The sequence below is a fragment of the Salvelinus fontinalis genome, chromosome 5 (genome assembly GCF_029448725.1).
Source record: "Salvelinus fontinalis isolate EN_2023a chromosome 5, ASM2944872v1, whole genome shotgun sequence".
Lineage (NCBI taxonomy): Eukaryota > Metazoa > Chordata > Actinopteri > Salmoniformes > Salmonidae > Salvelinus > Salvelinus fontinalis.
This window is the reverse complement of record NC_074669.1, coordinates 33,822,885-33,842,846: the sequence shown is the minus strand read 5'-3', so window position 1 is coordinate 33,842,846 and position 19,962 is coordinate 33,822,885. Positions and strand designations below refer to the sequence as shown.

At 42.5% G+C, this 19,962-nt stretch overlaps 1 protein-coding gene and 1 long non-coding RNA gene across 2 annotated transcripts; one reads left to right on the top strand and one right to left on the bottom strand.

Annotated features, from left to right (window-relative positions):
• Window positions 1-925: 925 nt before the first annotated feature.
• Window positions 926-19,962, top strand: LOC129855503 (fibronectin type III domain-containing protein 7-like). Its single transcript, XM_055923229.1, has 14 exons — window positions 926-1,079; window positions 1,417-1,432; window positions 1,665-1,922; window positions 2,268-2,528; window positions 3,222-3,479; window positions 3,747-4,001; window positions 4,294-4,548; window positions 4,889-5,146; window positions 5,331-5,588; window positions 5,778-6,032; window positions 6,392-6,652; window positions 6,983-7,012; window positions 7,175-7,212; window positions 17,765-19,962. Exons 1-13 carry the CDS (start codon window positions 1,026-1,028, stop codon window positions 7,204-7,206), a joined length of 2,451 nt encoding a protein of 816 aa, XP_055779204.1. The 5' UTR covers window positions 926-1,025; the 3' UTR covers window positions 7,207-7,212; window positions 17,765-19,962.
• LOC129855504 (uncharacterized) lies at window positions 13,091-14,883 on the bottom strand. Its single transcript, XR_008759516.1, has 3 exons — window positions 13,980-14,883; window positions 13,809-13,878; window positions 13,091-13,582 (listed from the first exon to the last, which is right to left on the bottom strand). It is a non-coding gene; the product is annotated as an uncharacterized LOC129855504 (long non-coding RNA).

Genomic DNA, 19,962 nt, shown 5'->3' with positions numbered 1-19,962 from the left:
TTGTTGTTGACGAAATTAAACACTGCTTTGTAGAGCATGTCTTTGCGATGTGGGAGTTGGCCATATCCCCACATGTGAGATATCAAAACGAATAATTGAAAGAGCACTTAAGGTTACTTGCATAACCCCAGTTCTCTGATATTAGGGGTGAGATATCTCACCGTATTCCCCTGCTCACAAGAGCATGAGGAAGAGAAGCATGCTTGAGAGTAACCGGAAGGCGGGAAAATGCCTCCTTTTAAAGGATGTGTGGGACAACCTAATTCACCATTCTACCTGTCTGTCTCCAACAAATGCTTTTGAAAGGTTATTCCGAGAGTAGGTGATCCTAGCAAATCCCCACATGTGAGATATCGCACTCATAATTAAGTGATAATGCCAGAGAAGCCGGTCTTTGATGGATATACTGTAGTGGCACGTTTTGCTAACCACATCCGTGCCGGTCTTACAGTATTTTCCAAACACTGACTTCGAGGGCATTATCACTTTTATACAACGGGTTACCAACATATTAAAATAATGATTTTCATTCAAAAAAAATTGGGGATGAATTTATTCATACTATTTCATCCTTTCACAAGAAAAGGTCCCGACACAAATCTAGGGTTGCTACCCAAACCGGGTGGTCGTTCGTTTTCTATCCGTTTGCCAGAGACGCGAACCAGTAGACACCCATATGGTCACACCCATATTGATCAGGCCACACCCACCAAACGGGAGCAAACCGGAAATGTACCCGTGCACCGTTTTGGGGGAAATGTGTCGTTTAATACAAACGTAGCAAACGTTGGAGCGAACTGAACACACCCCTGCCTGCAGGTAGCTGTTCTGGCCCTGCCAATGTTTGGCTGCAGAGGGCGGGGTCACATATAGGTATTTCAGTCAACACAGACCAGAAATGTGTTAAAGAAAATATAAACGTAGAACGTGAAGCAATTCTCAAATAGCTCCTTTCAACTAATCGAGAGAAACCCCAGAGTGCAAGACACAACAGAAAAGGATAACATCAAGAAGAAGAAAACAGAATGGGATTTATTAATTGGATGGTGCTTTTTGCCTTGATAGGCATAGGCTCTCAGGTAAGAAGGATTCTTTTTTTTTTACTGTGAAGCCATATACCTGTGCTATTTGTGTAGGACATAGCATATATTTCAAATACATTACTATTGCAATAACATCAGAAGAACATGAATAGTCTGTTGGAGGAAAAGGAATGAGCTATCTAGAGAGAACACTGCCTTATTGACTGGCATACCTGTCATCAGGTGTAAGATTAACCTTGAGTAGGGAACATTTTATAAAACTTCTCATGGTATGAACATTGTGTAATGTAATTTACATTTACATTCCCTTAAATTATTATATATTTTTTCAGTTGTTTTCTGTTTTTACTTTCTTTTCTGTTTTTACTTCCAGAGTTCAGCGTCATCAGGTAAAACATTTATATTTTTGTCACATTACATGTACATTCCTAAACAGTCTACATTTTTCAACTGCAGAAAATGATGGTCGGATGAAATTGGATTAAAATAATCCTGATTATTACACTGGAATTATCATGTAATTGTAGTACATGTATGCAATAGTAGTGCTATAATAGTTTCTAATTTGATCCAGACATTAACCCAGTATTTGACAGTGATTCTGCCTCTCACATCATATAGAAATCACAGTGTCGATATTCACCGTAACATCTAAGAGTATGACCGTGCAGTGGAGCAGATGCTCAGGAGCCAGTTCCTACAAGATCACAGCAACCTCCAAGAACTCCCTGGATGCCTCAGCCTTCGCCCAGTTCGGTGCCAACTCTGTGATGGGCTCCATCAACTCTCTAACCCCCAACAATATGTACATCATCAGGGCTGAAGCCATGGATAACAGCCTGAATGTTTTGAGCCAGGCTGAAGTAGAAGAGACCACCGGTAAATCAGTGTCTCTTATGTGACCCTAAGGAGATGATGGTGAAACAATAGGCTATACATTATGTTGTGATCTCGTAACATTCTGTTATTAATCTCCGCTCCAGGGCCAGTTCTGTTTTTCTCTCCCATCAGCGCTATAAGGGAATATAGAAAATCTGTCCTTAGAGCAATGTTAAGGGACAACCTCTCATAAGAAATCTGAAGTATATTATAACAGTTGGCTTATAGTGAAAATTAATACCAGTTATGATTATTGTGGTGTAACTGGTTACAATCCTTACATTTTCATGTGGGTATCTCCTTAAGTAAGTTTCAACAATTCCCTCTTCTTGTTTTTTTCTGTAGCTTCTGAGGTGCCCACCATCAACATGGCAACATCAAAACAGAGTGAGAGCATGACCGTGGAGTTCACTCAGGTGTCCGGTGCCACTTCCTACATCCTGCGTGCCGAGACCGCCGACATGTCCTTCTTCTGCGAAACCAAGGTGTCCTCTTCCCCTGGGACCGTGCTCAACCTTCAGGCCTACACCGACTACACTCTCAGTGTCATGTCCGTCAACAGCGGAGGCAGAAGCCAGCCTTCCCTCCCTGTGGTAGCAAAGACAGGTATTGTCCCTTGTACCTCAAATTCACATTCACCGTCTGTTGGGGAAAGAAAAAAAACACAAGATTATGAAAGCCTAGTAAAAAGAAATGAGTCATTGATAGGGAAAACAGTAACAACCTTTATCTCCAGTGCCCCCACCATAAGTCACTCGATCTCTTTGCTGAAGTAAATGAACCAAAGCCAGGAAGAGGATTGTAGCTACATACCTGACCTTAAAAACCTGATTTCAGATGAGGTATTGCAAATCCGGTACTTTCCTCTATTAGTGAGATGCTCTTGCTGCCCTGAGGAGGGACGTATCCGCTGTAATTATATCTGACCCCTCTCCATACACAAAGAATAAACCTAACTGGGTTGACAACTGAGAACACTGCGTTGGTTACCCTGGGAATAGGACCTGAGTTAGTCAGCCTATCGGATATCTTCATGTACCAAAACAAGCCACCAGCAGTTTCATCCTATTGTGTTGTGGTTTGACCTTCTTTAGAAGGCAGCGGAGAGGGAGAGAATTTTGATCATCTCAAATCTCAGTCATATAGTACATTGTAAAGTGATCCCACAGAACAGAAAATACACTTTAGAGCTTTCTGAATGACATCACACAATTAAAAGGCAAACCATGAACACCCCCAACACAGACAAACAAATACACTCTCTACATAACATGTCTCATTGCTGTCTCTCTCCTAAAGTGGTTGCTGCGCCCAAGCTCAACTCCACCTCTCCCAGCAATGACACCATTGTGGTGGGGTGGGAGCCTGTGGACCACGTTTTCCTGTACACCATTAGCATCATCATGGAGGGCTCAGACAGCAGGGTGAAGCTCAACACCACTGACACCAGCGTGATCTTCTCTGGCCTGGAGGCTGGGACAACCTATTGCATCAAGGGCAACGCCTGGGACCCCGAGAAAAGACAGGGAGACGACTTCACCGTCTGCCAGATCACACGTAAGGAAGAGAGGGGGATTTTTGGTTAGCAAGTACACTCTTCAGTGTTAGACTGCACTGTTACATTTTCTTCAGAAAATTGACCTTTCTAGCTTTATTTAACTTTCAGTAAATAAGGGCTTTTTCAAGACCTGATAGGGATAGGGTGGAGCAAATGGAAAGCAAGAGCACCAATTTGTGCAGTATATTTGTAAGCACGTTTAGGATTCATCTAGGTCTGTACCTAATTGTGTGTGTGCTCATGTTGTTTCTCTCTCCTCCCTCCAGGTCCATGCATCCCTGTGCTCACTGAGTTGGAGGTGAGGATGGTGGGCTCTGAGGCTGGTCTGTCTGTGTCCTGGGCTCCATCTCAGGGGGCAGGGGAGTACCTGGCTTTCAGCTCCGAGGGGCTGAACTGTACCTCTACCACCGGCGCCTGCACCCTGGCCCCCGTGGGGTGTGGCCAGAGACACACCGTCACCGTGACAGCCATCAACGAGGGAGGACCCAGCATCCCTTCTGCTCCTGAGGAGTTCATCACCTGTGAGTAGACATATCAATCAATCAGTCAATCAATCAATCAAACAAACAACTCAATTGTTTGTTTTACGGCAGGTTTGTGACAAAGAGTAATAGAAGACACAAACCTGCTATGTAAAGCACAGCATATTGATACACTTCATCAACACGTGAGATGCATATGTAAGGTACTAACAACACAGGAATTCATTTCAAGTAACATGAATAACTTGAGCTTTAGCCACTATTACAGACATGTACTAACCATATAATGAACATCTAATAACTGCACACCCTGCCGTGTGTTTCCCTTCAGTCCCCTGCCCACCAGAGCCTCTGCGTGTGGAGGAGACCAAGGCAGGTAATTGCTCTGTGTTGTGGGACGCCATTCCCTACACCGACACCTACGTGGCCTTCATCAAGAGGGATGATGGTCAGGAGGAGAGGTGCAACACCAGCTCCACCAGCTGTAACTATCACTGCCAGTGTGGATACACCTACCTGATGACTGTGTTCGCCTTCAGCCAGGCTGGATCCAGCCCACCGGGCCCCGTGCTCAACTACACCACCTGTACGTAGAAGCTTTACCTCTACAGTCTAGCGGTGTGCCGGTTCGAACCCGGTCATTCACCTAACCACACACTCTGCCCAGAGACCCAGCACACATAATGTGCCTCTGAAATCACGCCATTTATAAAAAAAAAAACAGCTCACCCAAGTCTCATTCAGCTCATTGAATGGGGGATCTTAATGAATATGAATGCTGATCGATGTTCTTCAGATAGCCCACGTCAGATCATATTGACAATGATATAAATACTGAAATAAATATATTCCATGTCTCTCTCTTTCTTTATCTCTTCCTTACTCCCCCCCCCCCCCCCCCTCTCTCTCTCTCTGTCCGTACCCAGTACCCTGTTGTCCCGAGGATGTGTTCATCTCCCTGGCCTCCCCCGGCACCCTGGAGATCATGTGGTCAGCAGTGCGCGGGGCTGAGGTGTACGAGACGCGGGCGGTGGAAGGGTCAGAGGTCATCCTGTGTAACGACACGGCACCTGTGTGCGCTCTCTCCGACCTCACCTGTAACAGCCCCTACAGTGTGGTGGTGATCCCCTGTAATGAGATTAGAGGGTGCAACCACACCTGCAGATCACACACCAAGGAGACAGGTAACACAAACATATATATTTTTAAATGCCACATAGACAAAGTGTCCGCTAACTAATCACATCATCAGTTTATTTGGATGAATGGGAAAACATGATGTGTGTCATTACACCCACAGGTAAAAGATCCCTATGACGCTAACCCTCCCCATGCCACTTCCTCTCTCCTTCACTTTCTCTTTCTCAGCTCCCTGTATGCCAGAGATCCTGAATGTGACCCAGATCAACACCACCAGTGTCAATGTCAGCTTTAGTGCTCCCAACAGAGCAGGTGCCACCTACAAAGTGAGCGTAGTGGCCCAGGACAACAGAAACACCTGCACTTCCAGAGGAACTTCCTGTGAGATACATGACCTGCCCTGTGGCGAGGTCTATGAGGTCAGCGCCATAGCAACCACCACCGTGGGCGACAGTTTTCCCAGCTACAGTGTTCCACTGGAAACAGGTAGGGAACCATGGAAACCATATGGAGAAAGGGAAAGGTTTTGGTTAATTTGTTTGGACTACTGGTATCACTTGTTACTGGTGATGTTGTGGTGAACATTTCATAAAGTTGTTCATTCAGCTATCTGCAGATAGATTTAAAAAAATAAGTATACATTTCTCACAATTGTGCTTTCCATTCGTCCCCTAGCACCCTGTTGCCCGGCAACCCTTAATGTTGAACAGGTGACTCAGGCCATGACCAATGTCACCTGGTCGATGGCGAGAGGCACACACACCTACATGACCTCTCTGACCTCACCGAAAGGCAACGCCCGCTGCCACACCCTGGACACCCACTGCCTGATGGGATGCATCACCTGCGGAACAAACTACACCGTCAGCATGGAGGCCATCAGCCGCACTGGACACATGTCTGAGTGCACCTATCATGGCTTCTCATCCAGTGAGTGACAGATAGATTAACATATCCCAGCTTCTCATCCAATGAGTGAAAGACACAAGCACCTATCATAGCAACAATGGGACCACTGAGTCAGTGGAATGGAAAAATGGAAAACGTTCTAGGTGAATTACTGACTCTAGGTGAATTACACTCTAGGTGAATTACTGACTCTAGGTGAATTACTGACTCTAGGTGAATTCCTGACTCTAGGTGAATTACACACAATTCATTTCTATAGCATTAAGTTACAGAAGAGTGTCAGAGTTTGATCATAGCCAAGTACATTTTAACATCCACATACCATTGCGCCCTGCACAGTTCCCACTCTAGTGCCTTACTGAACTATCTTTCCCTCCCAGGTGCTTGTTGTCCATCGGGCGTGAAGCTGTACAGGATGGCCAACAACACGCTGCGTGTATACTGGCGTTCCACTGGCGGTCTCCATAACTACACGGCCAAGATGGTTGGTAGCCAGTCCAACTACACCTGCACCCCTCCCCCCGGGGGCAACACCTGTGAAGTGCCGGAGATCATGTGTGGGGACGTCTACAACGTAGTGGTGGCCCCTCTCACCCAGGACGGAGCCATGGTCCAGTTCTGCCCCCAGAGGATGTACTCAGGTAGGCTACTCAATACCACAATGCCACTTGAAAGATCTACATAGATAATCTAAAAGGAAATTACATTTCAGTCAAGTTAATTTTTCTGTGTTTGTATAGCATGGTTTTACAAAGTCATTGGCATATACCAGATTATTATCCTCTCTAGGTTTCTTCCTAGGTTCTGGCCTTTCTAGGGAGTTTTTCCTAGCTACCGTGCTTCTACACCTGCGTTGCTTGCTGTTTGGGGTTTTAGGCTGGGTTTCTGTACAGCACTTTGTGACATCAGCTGATGTAAGAAGGGCTTTACAAATACATTTGATTGATTAACATATTCTTGTCTGATTTCAGTTTCCTGCTCGGGAAGCAATGTTGGAATGGGTATGTTTTTTAGTACTTTTTCATAAATGATCTGTAGCCTAGTATTGGTTTTTACAGACTCAAGCCTATGGTATTTTGTGGGATAATATGGAGGGGAAATTATGCATCAGTGCAAAATGTATTCACTTCTCTAACATTTCTCAAATATATTCTTTCCCACAGTAATCTATCGAGGAAAGAGAAGTCTGGACTAGCAGATGGTATGTATCATGCAATTTCTCATCAGCTTGAATCAGAGCACCTCTAGTACACAATCCAAACATACACTCATAATACTATAACTACTGCATTTACCATTATCTCCCAAAGTAGCTCCCGTGTCATCCCAGCTGAACACACTCTAGGAATAAATAGCCTTTGAGTGGCGGATCGAATCACAGCAGAGCACAACAGGAAGCTTAAACTGAATTTATGGGTCAATAAAAAACGTCCCCGCCATGTCAGAATGAATAGGGTTTTCAGCCATAGACCTTTATATACGGTATTTATATGTTTTATTGTCACATACACATTTCACTGCACCTATCCAGTGTACCAGGTATGAAGGTAAAACCCAGATGAATTAACAACGGGTTAATAATCCAACAGGTGCAGGCAATAGACAGGTCAAGGCTGGCAGGGGTCAGTAAACCAGAGGTGGGGCAACGGTACCGGACGGCAGGCAGGCAAAGGTCAATAATCCAGAGGTGGGGCAAAGGTGGGGCAGAGCAGACTGGCCATCTGGCATTTCGTGCAAATGTTTTGCCCAATGGGCCTGTCTAACTTGTTTTTTGGGGGGGGTTAAATTATAATTATCTGGCTAATAACACAGGCCTCAGGGGGAAAAAATGGTCCGGTGTGAGGGCCTTGAGGGGAGAAAATGGTCCAGTGTGGGTGCCTCAAGATAAAAATGGGCTGGTATGTTAGAAATGCCATAGCCAATTTCTGGTCCTGCCTTACAATGACTAATGTGTGTAGGATGGGTGCCCAACAAATATACTCATATCTTTAGAGTGTAAATGTGAGTCCTATGGAGTGCATTGCTGTAATGGTTCTCTCGGGATTAAGAGCAGCAGTTTCCCTCTGCTGGTCATATACAGACATTGCAAGGAAGGCAATATTTTCACATTACATTTGAGTTCACAGTAAAATTTTCACTTGACTCTTTAAAAGTCAACTGCCCCTTAGAACAGCTCAGTGAAATCAGCGACATCATGCAAAAAGCTTCAAAATAAAATTCCTCCCTCTACTTGAACACAAGTTCACAAATCGTACTATATTTTGCCTGTTTTAAAGGTCTAATCAGCAGCTACTACATCCATTTTTGGACATATAAATGAATTGTATGTACCCATTGATTCTTGAAGAATATAACTTAGAAATGCCTCATAAGTTTAGTTCAAATGTCTTACCCCATCAGAACCCAAAATATAAGCTTTTTTTTTACTCCAATGTTAGTAAACAAATAAAATGTAAACAAATAAAATATAGCCTCAAAACATGGTTAAAACTATAACATTGGTATCCTTGATGGTCATTCCTTGCATCCATAGCTCTGTCTATGAATTTAAGTGACACAATTTCTCCAGCCCCATACCTCAGCTTTTTACTGAACCAGGGGCGGGGAAGCGGCTTTGCTGTTTCTACTGCTGATTGCTGCTTTAAGATGCGTACTGTTTCTCTAATCCTACCCTCTACCTTTCATGCTATTTCAGAGCTATTAAGGCTTATTGTTGAGTTCTAGTGGTTATTTGTAAATAGGCGCTCTGTCAAGGTGGGTAAATGAAATAAAATATGCAATCAGTGCATGTTCAAAAACGTAATTAACATTATGTAAATCAGGGGACAACAAAATGTGTATTAAAAAAGCAATGCTAAATATGAATTAGTTGAAAAGGAATTCATGATTGGAAGTTCAATAATCTTCATGAAATAATATCTGAGTAATAGTTGCATTTTTATTCCGCTAGATGACACTGTCCCCCATGCTGCTCCCAGTCAGAGGTCTGAGGATTCAGAAACAACATAGTTTATGCTCTTGAAACGCATCTGTGCATTGGTAGATCAGTTCTGTTACACTGCTATAATCTTATTATTACTGTTACAGAATGTTATAGATACTTTTAACATTAGAAATTGTTATTACATTGTTAAAACGACAGACCTACACTGTGAAAGTCTTTAGATTCTTTCAAATGAATATTTGTTTGAAAAGTTTACATCAATTGGAAAGGCAGCTCTTACACTACCGTTCAAAAGTTTGGGGTCACTTAGAAATGTCCTTGTTTTTGAAAGAAAAGCACATTTTTTGTCCATTAAAATAACATCAAATTGATCAGAGATACAGTGTAAACATTGTTAATGTTGTAAATGACGATTGTAGCTGGAAACGGATGATTTTTAATGGAATATCTACATAGGTGTACAGAGGCCCATTATCAGCAACCATCACTGCTGTGTTCCAATGGCACATTATGTTAGCTAATCCAAGTTCATCATTTTAAAAGGCTAATTGATCATTAGAAAACCCTTTTGCAGTTATGTTAGCACAGCTGAAAACTGTAGTGCTGATTATAGAAGCAATAAAACTGGCCTTCTTTAGTTGAGTATCTGGAGCATCAGCATTTGTGGGTTCGATTACAGGCTCAAAATGGCCAGAACCAAAGCCCTTTCTTCTGAAACTCGTCAGTCTATTCTTGTTCTGAGAAATGAAGGCTATTCCATGCAAGAAATTGCCATGAAACTGAAGATCTCATACAACGCTGTGTACTACTCCCTTCATAGAACAGCGAAAAACTGCCTCTAACCAGAATAGAAAGAGGAGTGGGAGGCCCCAGTCGAAGGCCTTAAAGACAATTTCAGTATATTCAGAGACAATGATCAGCACTACAACGTTTTTATGGTTATTACTTGGCCTTGGTTGTTACTTGAACTTACTGGTGATCTCTGAACATCTTGACTGACGATCTTGCCTTAATGGCCACACGTACTCATGAAATCTTCACCCGGCAAAGCCAGAAGAGGACTTTGCCACCTCTCCAAGCCTGGTTCCTCTCTAGGTTTGTTCTTAGGTTCCTGCCTTCTGGGGAGATTTTCTTAGCCACTGTGCTTCTACATTGCTTGCTCTTTGGGTTTTTTTGCTGAGTATCTGTAAAGCACTGTAAAGAGCTTTATAAAATTCATTTGATTTATTGATTGATCTACACGTTTGCTTCTGTACCATTTAAACTAAATAAGTTATAGCACTATACAGCTATTTGCTACTGTATTATTAATTATATACATTTGTTGCCACTAAAGGGGGTGATTTAGAATCCCCAGACACTCTGTTTACAGGATCTGGTGTCATACTATGAAGATTTATGTAATTTGATAGTTTTTTGGAGGAAAACCTATTGTCAACTGTTCCCAAAACATTTTCATTATAGCAATATACAGCTATTTGCCACTGTATTGTTAATTATATAGAAGTTGTCTCCAATAAAGGGGGGTGATTTGGAGTCCTCAGACACCCCGCTAATCAGATCTGGTGACAAACTATGAAGATGTGCAATCAGTGATTGATATGGAGGGGGACTGGAAGGCCTTCATGGCAAAATCACTGATATTAAATAATTTGACAAATGCTCTAACATCCTCTTCTATACACAGAGAGAAATAGCAGGTCCCAGACAAGGTATCCACTGGGCACAGACGTCAATTAAACATCTATTCCACGTTGGTTCAACGTATTTTCATTGAAATGACATTGAAACAACGTTGATTCAGCTAGCGTGTGCCCAGTGGGTAGCATGCCCGGTGAAACAGGTCAGGGGTCCACAGCGGCAGGCAGAACAGCAGAACTGGATCCACAGATCACGTGAACATAATGTTGTTAGGTTCACAATGCCTCTTCTCTCCAACTTCTCTTATTTTAAATGGTTATGAGTCAGAAACATGAATTCTAGTGTCACACTGTACTACAAAGTGTTAATAGGATAATTTGGGTCTTGTCCAAAACTGAGTTCTGTGAGTTCGTCACCACTTACTGGAGGGTTGGGTATGGATTACGATCATGTCCACTTGCCCAGTGTCCACTAACACAAGAGAAGCAGCTGTGCTGATTGCACTCCATCTAGCCTCTGCTGAGTCTCCAACAACCAGATGTTACGGCTTTCAGAGGAAGTGGAAAGAGAGCCTGTGACTTGACTTCCGCTTTGGGTAGTGCTAAGCAATTAACCAAAATGTTGGTTATTTATTTATTTTTTAACCACTAATTGACTGACATTGGTTCAATTATTAGAATTCCATTTTGTTCGTTTTTTTTCTTTCTGCAAGCTCAATGTGCATAGGTGCTTGACTTGGACTAAAATAGTTGCCGGTACAATTGTTTGGTGCCAGTACCGTTTATATTAAAGTGCAGGAGCTCCTGCCCAAGTCAAGTACTGTGCTTAGGTAAAAAGACCAATAATGTCCATTTGGAACACAGACAAGTAGAGCAAAATCTGATTGGGTGCCCACGCCCCCTGATATTCACCTGCAATTCTACATCATGAGCATTGTAACTGTGGCAGCTACAACAGGGAGCTCCATAATCTTTCTGCCACCGCGGCAGAATGAAGTTTATGACTGGTTTAGTAAGGGACCGGGACCAAGGCGATTGGATGCGCTTTTGTAAAGAAACGCCCCTCATGATTAAAGGGGAGTGCAGCCACGGCACATTGGACAGGCACAGCATCATTTCTCAAAGTTTGTACAGACAGATTGAATATCATTATAGAAGAGGTGCATAAAATGCATCCTCCAATTGCAACATCTGCCTATACGCCCACAAATCTTGTTTCATTTTTTTCCAAATATTTGTAATACCTTCACACCAAGTTAGGCATACCTAATATCAAAACAGGCCATTATCACTGTAAATTGTGAATGATAATTCTTCACGTTTTACCGGTGAAATAGCCAAACTGCATGCCAATCATTTGATCTCAATCAGTTTAATGGGAATACGCATTTAGATCTTCTTGAATAACTGTTTCGTGAGCAAATTAAAGCGCGTGGAGTTAACAAACTATTACCATTTCTTGTAGGTCTATTTTGTTTCAATCAAAGCCTGCACGCGTTAAGTTTTGGCTGCGTGAGAAAAAAATATAGAATATTCAGCCTCAGATAAGAAATGACTGAGGTGTTTTCGTAAACCACACCATTGCCTCGTTTTATATCACATTCCAATGATAAAACTGGGGGGGACAGATGCAATTTCAGGATGTGTGTGTGTGTGTGTGTGTGGGGTGGGGGTGGGGGGGGGGGGGGGGGCATGGCCCCCGCCCCAGTGAAAGTTGCGCCCCTGCTTATATTTTACTATATTCGGATCTGTTATGTAAAATACTAATGAATCATTATGTGATCTTGCGAGAATCTGATTCAGCTTTGATTTAACTTTACTAAATGAGCAGCGAGCACCATTGTGAGAAGTGATCATCTTTTTATTTGTAGTAATAATAATAAGTGATGAGTAAGACTAGTAGGCGTAGGCAACTTCTTGATGAGGGTTATTTTAAGCGATTTGAGCGCTCTTCCAATTGTGGTGCTGAAAGGCAGCAGTGGTCACGTATCGTTCTGGGTTCCACTGCGCAAGGGGGTCCATTGAGTTTTAGGAACTTCATGGCAGACACGCGGTGAATTGGATCCGTTGGTGTGATAATAAGGACAGTACTCGGACAGTAGGGCGAGTTCAAGTGCGTTGTAGAAGACTCTTTTGAGGACAGCCGTTTTAGTAACCACTGGTGGAGTTTTCTGCCTGGGGTTGTCCTTGTTACGTCGGATTTGGTCCACTCAGGTCAAGCCTCCGATCGATGGGTCTTTGCACACAGTTCATCGTTCGTGCCACCGCTATAGAGAAAGAATACAGGGAAGAAACCACCATTTACAACCTGGTCTCAGAGCATTTTGTATTATTCTGTACATAAATTCGAGATGCTCATTCGTTGTCAAAAACGTACGATATGTTATGAATTCTAGCTAGGTGGCTAAAGTGAGCTAGCTGGCTAACGTTAGCTAGGCTAGGGGTTAGTTTTTGTTGTTGGTTTTTTTCACCTTTATTTAACCAGGTAGCAGGGGCGAAAATCTGATATCAACCTTGGAGGGGACAATTACATGAAATTTTCTCAGGAGCAATTCCTGAGGGGGACACCAAAAGTAGTGCTGTAACACATAGACTATGTTGTAATATGTTAAATGTATATTGAGGGACCATAATCACTACTACTGAGTAATTGTTAGGTACAGTAGTTAACTGAAGGGTTGTCCCAACTTGTTTAAATCATTATAATACTACTAATAATAATAGTTATAGCAATGTTCCTTATCAGTGCAGTGTTCCTCTCTCTTGAAACGTTTGCAAGAGTTTGCGGTTCTATAAATTGTGGGTGTGGCTGATATGGTTTTGTGTCATCACTGAGGTAACTGGACGATGCTGTGCCACTGTCCCCTATACTGGTGCTGCTGGCAACAAGGGTGACACCTGGTCCTGCCGTGGCTGTGACACTGTCCTCAAGTCTCTCTCCTTGGCTCTTTCCCTTTCACCACCCTCACTGACTCACAGTCTGTCTCCTAGAAAATAAATAAGGTGTTTGCTGTACTCCTAACTACCGGTACCCAAAACTACACAATTAATCACAACAGCAATACCATTGCCTTAAACAAATCTTGGTTCAGTCACCAGTTTAAATTGAGAGTGGGGGTATTCATGGCATTTTCCAATTATGTCCCTATTTTACAAATCAAAAAAATTGAGAACCTTTCATAATGTTGCCAAACAAAGACTCAACAAACTTACCTGAGACTCCCTGTCTCTGCCAGTCTGTCCCCAGCTCTGCTGTCTGTGTGCCATCTGTTGCCTGCTCTGCCTAATGACATCATTGTGAAATATTTCCATTAGCATTTCACTTCTTTCTTATGAACATTTTATCAACGGGTCTTTGAGATATTAGGCTACTAGAGTTCTTACTTTGCGTTTTGGTGTACTGAAAAATACTCTGATGTCCGTCTTTTTACTTTTTTCTGACATTTTTCTACCTGGCTGGCTGGCTGACCGGTCTAGCTGCACACACACATTTACACAACACATGCTGCAACGTTTTGAAATTTTAACATAGTTTGTTTCATATTGGCAGGCTTCCAACAATAGCTGAATTTGCAAAGCTAGCGAGCACCAATTCCGTTTCTGTGGTGTTTGCTATAATCTTTGCTACCTGGTTAAAGGTGAAAAAAATAAAAAATTCACTAGCGACAATTTAGCTTTTGCAACGAGACCATTAAATATATTTAAGACAATGGTATAAGAGAGTGTAGTTTTGTTCAGTTTGGACTTCAGTTTATCGCTAACCTTATCACAGGGACTTTGAAGCACTACAGCTGCATGCTAATCTTGGAATAAACTGACGATAGCAAATATTCCATCTTTGACGACGCCACATAAATGGAATAGGTACTAGCTAGCTTGATAGTTAATGTTTGTTTTAGTTTGCGCGCTAGCTCTGCAAATTCAGCTAGTGTGTGAACCCTGCAACATGAAAAAAATATATACATTGCTAAGGCGCGATTGACTGGATTACCTCACGTCAGTTACGTACATTGAGTGCCTTTCGGACAGTAGATACGAGCCCTCTATTACCTTGCCAGCTAAAGAACTGGCAGTGGATCAAACCATTGTGAGGCAAAGGGCGGGGGGGTCGCAATCTTGTGAAATTTAAAAACGCGCTATTAAGTGTCTATAATCAGTACAAGTGCTTTCATTGCGTATTATTAATATTATTGAAATTACATAGTTATGTTTACAGTGATATATTGGGGGGGACAAATCATATTTTCCCCAGGATGGGGGGGTCGTGTCCCCCCCGTCCCCCCTGGGATTTCCGCCTATGCCAGGTAGGCTAGTTGAGAACAAGTTCTCATTTGCAGCTGCACCCTGGCCAAGATAAACCATAGCAGTTCGACATATACAACAACACAGAGTTACACATGGAATAAACAAACATACAGTCAATAATACAGTAGAAAAGCCTATATACAGCATGTGCAAATTAGGTAGGATAAGGGAGATAAGGCAATAAATAGGCCATGGTGGCGAAGTATTTACAATACAGCAATTAAACACTGGAATGGTAGATGTGCAGAAGATGAATTTGCAAGTAGAGATACTGGGGTGCAAAGGAGCAAGATAAATAAATAAGTAAAGTATGGGGATGAGGTAGTTGGATGGGCTATTTACAGACGGGCTATGTACAGGTTCAGTGATCTGTGAGCTGCTCTGACAGCTGGTGCTTAAAGCTAGTGAGGGAGATATGAGTCTCCATCTTCAGTGATTTTTGCAGTTCGTTCCAGTCATTGGCAGCAGAGAACTGGAATGAAAGGTGACCAAAGGAAGAATTGGCTTTGGGGGTGACCAATGAGATATACCTGCTGGAGCGCGTGCTACGGGTGGGTGCTGCTATGGTGACCAGTGAGCTGAGATAAGGTGGGGCTTTCCCAAGCAGAAAAATGTAGATGACCTGGAGCCAGTGGGTTTGGCGACAAGTATGAAGCGAGGGCCAGCCAACGAGAGCGTACAGGTCGCAGTGGTGGGTGGTATATGGGGCTTTGGTGACAAAACGGATGGCACTGTGATAGACTGCATCCAGTTTGCTGAGTAGAGTGTTGGAGGCTATTTTGTAAATGACATCGCCGAAGTCGAGGATCGGTAGGATGGTCAGTTTTACGAGGGTATGTTTGGCAGCATGAGTGAAGGATGCTTTGTTGCAAAATAGGAAGCCGATTCTAGATTTAATTTTGAATTGGAGATGCTTAATGTGAGTCTGGAAGGAGAGTTTACAGTCTAACCAGACATCTAGGTATTTGTAGTTGTCCACATAATCTAAGTCAGAACTGTCCAAAGTAGTGAGTGATGCTGGACGGGCGGGCAGGTGTGGGCAGCGATCGATTGAAGAGCATGCATTTAGTTTTACTTGCATTTAAGAGCAGTTGGAGGCCACTGAAGGAGAGCTGTATGGCATTGAAGCTCGTCTGGAGGTTAGTTAACACAGTGTCCAAACAAGGGCCAGAGGTATACAGAATGGTGTCGTCTGCGTAGAGGTGGATCAGAGAATCAACAGCAGCAAGAGCGACATCATTGATGTATACAGAGAAGAGAGTCGGCCCGAGAATTTAACCCTGTTTGTGGCACCCCCCATAGAGACTGCCAGAGGTCCGGACAACAGGCCCTCCGATTTGACACACTGAACTCTATCAGAGAAGTAGTTGGTGAACCAGGCGAGGCAAAAATTTGAGAAACCAAGGCTATTGAGTCTGCCGATAAGAATGTGGTGATTGACAGAGTCGAAAGCCTTGGCCAGGTCGATGAATACGGCTGCACAGTATTGTCTCTTATCGATGGCGGTTATAATGTCGTTTAGGACCTTGAGCGTGGCTGAGCTGCACCCATGACCAGCTCTGAAACCAGATTACATAGCAAAGAAGGTACGGTGGTATTCGAAATGGTTGGTAATCTGTTTGTTAACTTGGCTTTCGAAGACCTTAGAAAGGCAGGGTGGGATAGATATAGGTCTGTAGCAGTTTGGGTCTAGAGTGTCTCCCCCTTTGAAGAGGGGTATGACCGCGGCATCTTTACAATCTATGGGAATCTCAGAAGATACGAAAGAGAGATTAAATTTAGGAGTTATGTTAAAGGGTTAAGTCTGTCTTATGGAACCATAGCAAACGCAACATATCAAACTAATTTGAGTCTCCCGGATGTATGTTTACGTCCAGTCTATGAGACCAGACTGCCATTTAGGCTAGCTACCAATAGGCTGCTATAGCCTACATATTTATTTAGTTTGGTGTTCTATCATTTTCATGGCATTTTAGTGGAAATTAGGCCTAAATATAATTTATTTAGAATTTATCAGAATTTATTTTCCATCAATTATTTTACCACGCCTCTTCCTCCCGCTATGGCAGCACTACATCCCTGCTTATGACAGTATGTGATAACATTTCACTCCAAGCTATCTTCAAAAGTCGGCAGCCCTATAATAGATAGTGCGAAGAAAGTTATATATTTTTTGAAACAGCACTGAAGCACAGTCACCACTCGCCAGTGACTTAATAAGTTGATTGTGGCCTGGCTGCTCAATGTCCCTGCTCGCTACTACTTGCTAGCTTCATTGACAAACAGTTGGAACTTAGCTAGCTATTAAGTGATTTTAGGCACTGATAAACAGTGTGTAGCGTGTGCTTTATTTATGATAGTTTTACAGCTTGCCGATGATGAAGTTGTAGACATGTTATTGTTCTCAGAAATCAGTCCTGAGCACGCAGCCAGATTTTCCCGGCTAGATAGAATGCTAAGCAGTGCACTGACCAGTTTTTCATGCACATGTTTTAACTTCAGAAATACTGCACCAAAGACCTTCGCTCGATGTAAAATTGCACTACTAAGACCTCTAAAACGTCTAAATTAGTTACAGATTTTTTGACTGATTTAAAATTAATTCTGACTATTTTAAGGAAATGGCTATGCTGTTGCTATCGTGACTCAGGAGGGACAAACAGAACCTGCCAGGGTACAATATCCAAACATAACACACCCACATCAAACCACACCACCAATCTCTCGTTTGGCTTCAGTCATGGCCGCCATCATTACTTAATGAGCAATCTTCAAAACCGAGCCAAATCAGGAAGTGCAGTCGCCCTTTTAACATGCATAATTCATTTGATTGTTTAAAATGTTATTCGTCTCTGCTTTCACAGTTCCCAGTCCCATAGATATCAGGAGGAGCAGAGACAAGCTTCTCATCCTCATTCCCCCAACATGTCTACCGATCCCCAAGAGGAAGTGAACCTCTCTACAAAATATCCCAGCCAAAATTATAGCTTCGTTTAAGACCTGTTTTTGGATGTGCAAAACATCTACAGTTACTGATCTGAACAAATATACTGAATTTAACAACAAATTCATCCTGAATAAGTAGCTTTATTTTTATTTTTATCTAACACTTTTTTAATTAAGTGTTTTCATCATTATTTTTAATACAAACGAGAAATTAAATGTTTTTATTTGGATATATGTCAGCAAAATGCAATAAAAAGTACATACTATTACTGCTACTTAAAAGATAAGTAGTTACCAGACTAAATGTGGATATGTTACCAGAATAAATGTGGATTAAATATATTGAAGTAGATGTGTATTCAGAATGTTCCACATTTAAATCCATGTATTGATTGTACAAAAGTTTACAGAATTGTACATCATGCACAGTAATTGAAATGTTTGTTATTAAAACTGAAACTCAAATGGCAACTATCGATCATTAATTGGAAATGTAAAAAACAAAGATGAACAACATGTAATAATTGAAGTAGAGTAGCCTTTCCTGCAGTCAAATGACCAAATCGTCCTCTAATGGCCTCATGGGTGGAATGTTATTAATATTTTTTATAAAAAAATTGAAGCCTAAAATCCAGTGTTTCTATGTCAAACAGTTTCATTATATTTTTGTCTTCTGTGATGTACAGTGCATTCGGAAAGTATTCAGACCCCTTGACTTTTTCCACATTTTGTTACATTAGTCTTTTTCTAAAGTGGATTAAATAAAATGTTCCTCATCAATCTACACACAATACTCCATAATGACAAAGCTAAAACAGGTTTTTAGAAATGTTTGCAAATGTATTAAAAATAAAAAAGTATTTAGACCCTTTGCTACGAGACTCGAAATTGAGCTCAGGTACATCCTCCTTCCATTGATCAGCCTTGAGATGTTTCTACAACTTGGTTGGAGTCCATCTGTGGTAAATTAAATTGATTGGACATGATTTGGAAAGGCACACACCTGTCTATATAAGGTCACACAGTTGACAGTGCATGTCAGAGCAAAAACCAAGCCATGAGAAATTGTCCGTAGAGCTTTGAGACAGAATTGTGTAGAGGCACAGATCTGGGGAAGAGTACCAAAACATTTCTGCAGCATTGAATGTCCCCAAGAACACAGTCTTCCCATCATTCTTAAATGGAAGAAGTTTGGAACCACTCTTCCTAGAGCTGGCCGCCCAGCAAAACTGATCAATCGGGGGAGAAGGACCTTGATCAGGGAGGTGACCAAGAACCCGATAGTCACTGATTTAGCTCCAGAGTTCCTCTGTGGAGATGGGAGAACCTTCCAGAAGGACAACCATCTCTGCAGCACTCCACCAATCAAGCCTTTATGGTAGAGTGACCAGATGGAAGCTACTCCTCAGTAAAAGGCACATGACAGCCTGCTTGGAGTTTGCCAAAAGGCACCTAAAGGATTCTCCGACCATGAGATTTAACTCTTTGGCCTGAATGCCAAGCATCACATCTGGAGGAAACCTGGCACCATCCCTACGGTGAAGCATGGTGGTGGCAGCAGCATGCTGTGGGGATGTCTTTCAGCGGCAGGGTCTGGGAAGACTAATCAGGCTTGAGGGAAATATGAACGGAGCAAAGTACAGAGAGATCCTTGATGAAAACCTGCTCCAGAGCGCTCAGGACCTCAGACTGGGGCTACGGTTCACCTTCCAACAGGACAACGACCCTAAGCACACAGCCAAGACAACGCAGGAGTGGCTTCGGGACAAGTCTCTGAATGTCCTTGAGTGGCCCAGCCATAGCTCGGACTTGAACCCGATCTAACATCGCTGGAGAGACCTGAAAATAGCTGTGCAGCGATGCTCCCCATCCAACCTGACAGAGCTTGAGAGGATCTGCAAAGAAGAATGGGAGAAACTCCCCAAATACAGGTGTGCCAAGCTTGTAGCATCATACCCATGAAGACTCTAGGCTGTAATCACCTCCAAAGGTGCTTCAACCAAGTACTGAGTAAAGGGTCTGAATACTTATGTAAATGTGATATTTCAGTTAAAATTGTTGTATACATTTTCAAAAAAATTTAAAAAACAGTTTTTGCTTTGTTATTATAGGGTAA

Bases quoted from the DNA above. Each gene is read 5' to 3' on its own strand.
- LOC129855503 (XM_055923229.1), top strand. From the start codon at position 1,026: ATGGGATTTATTAATTGGATGGTGCTTTTTGCCTTGATAGGCATAGGC. The intron at 1,923-2,267 runs GTAAATCAGTGT...TTTTTTCTGTAG, and splicing joins TGAAGTAGAAGAGACCACCG to CTTCTGAGGTGCCCACCATC. The intron at 5,589-5,777 runs GTAGGGAACCAT...TTCGTCCCCTAG, and splicing joins CAGTGTTCCACTGGAAACAG to CACCCTGTTGCCCGGCAACC.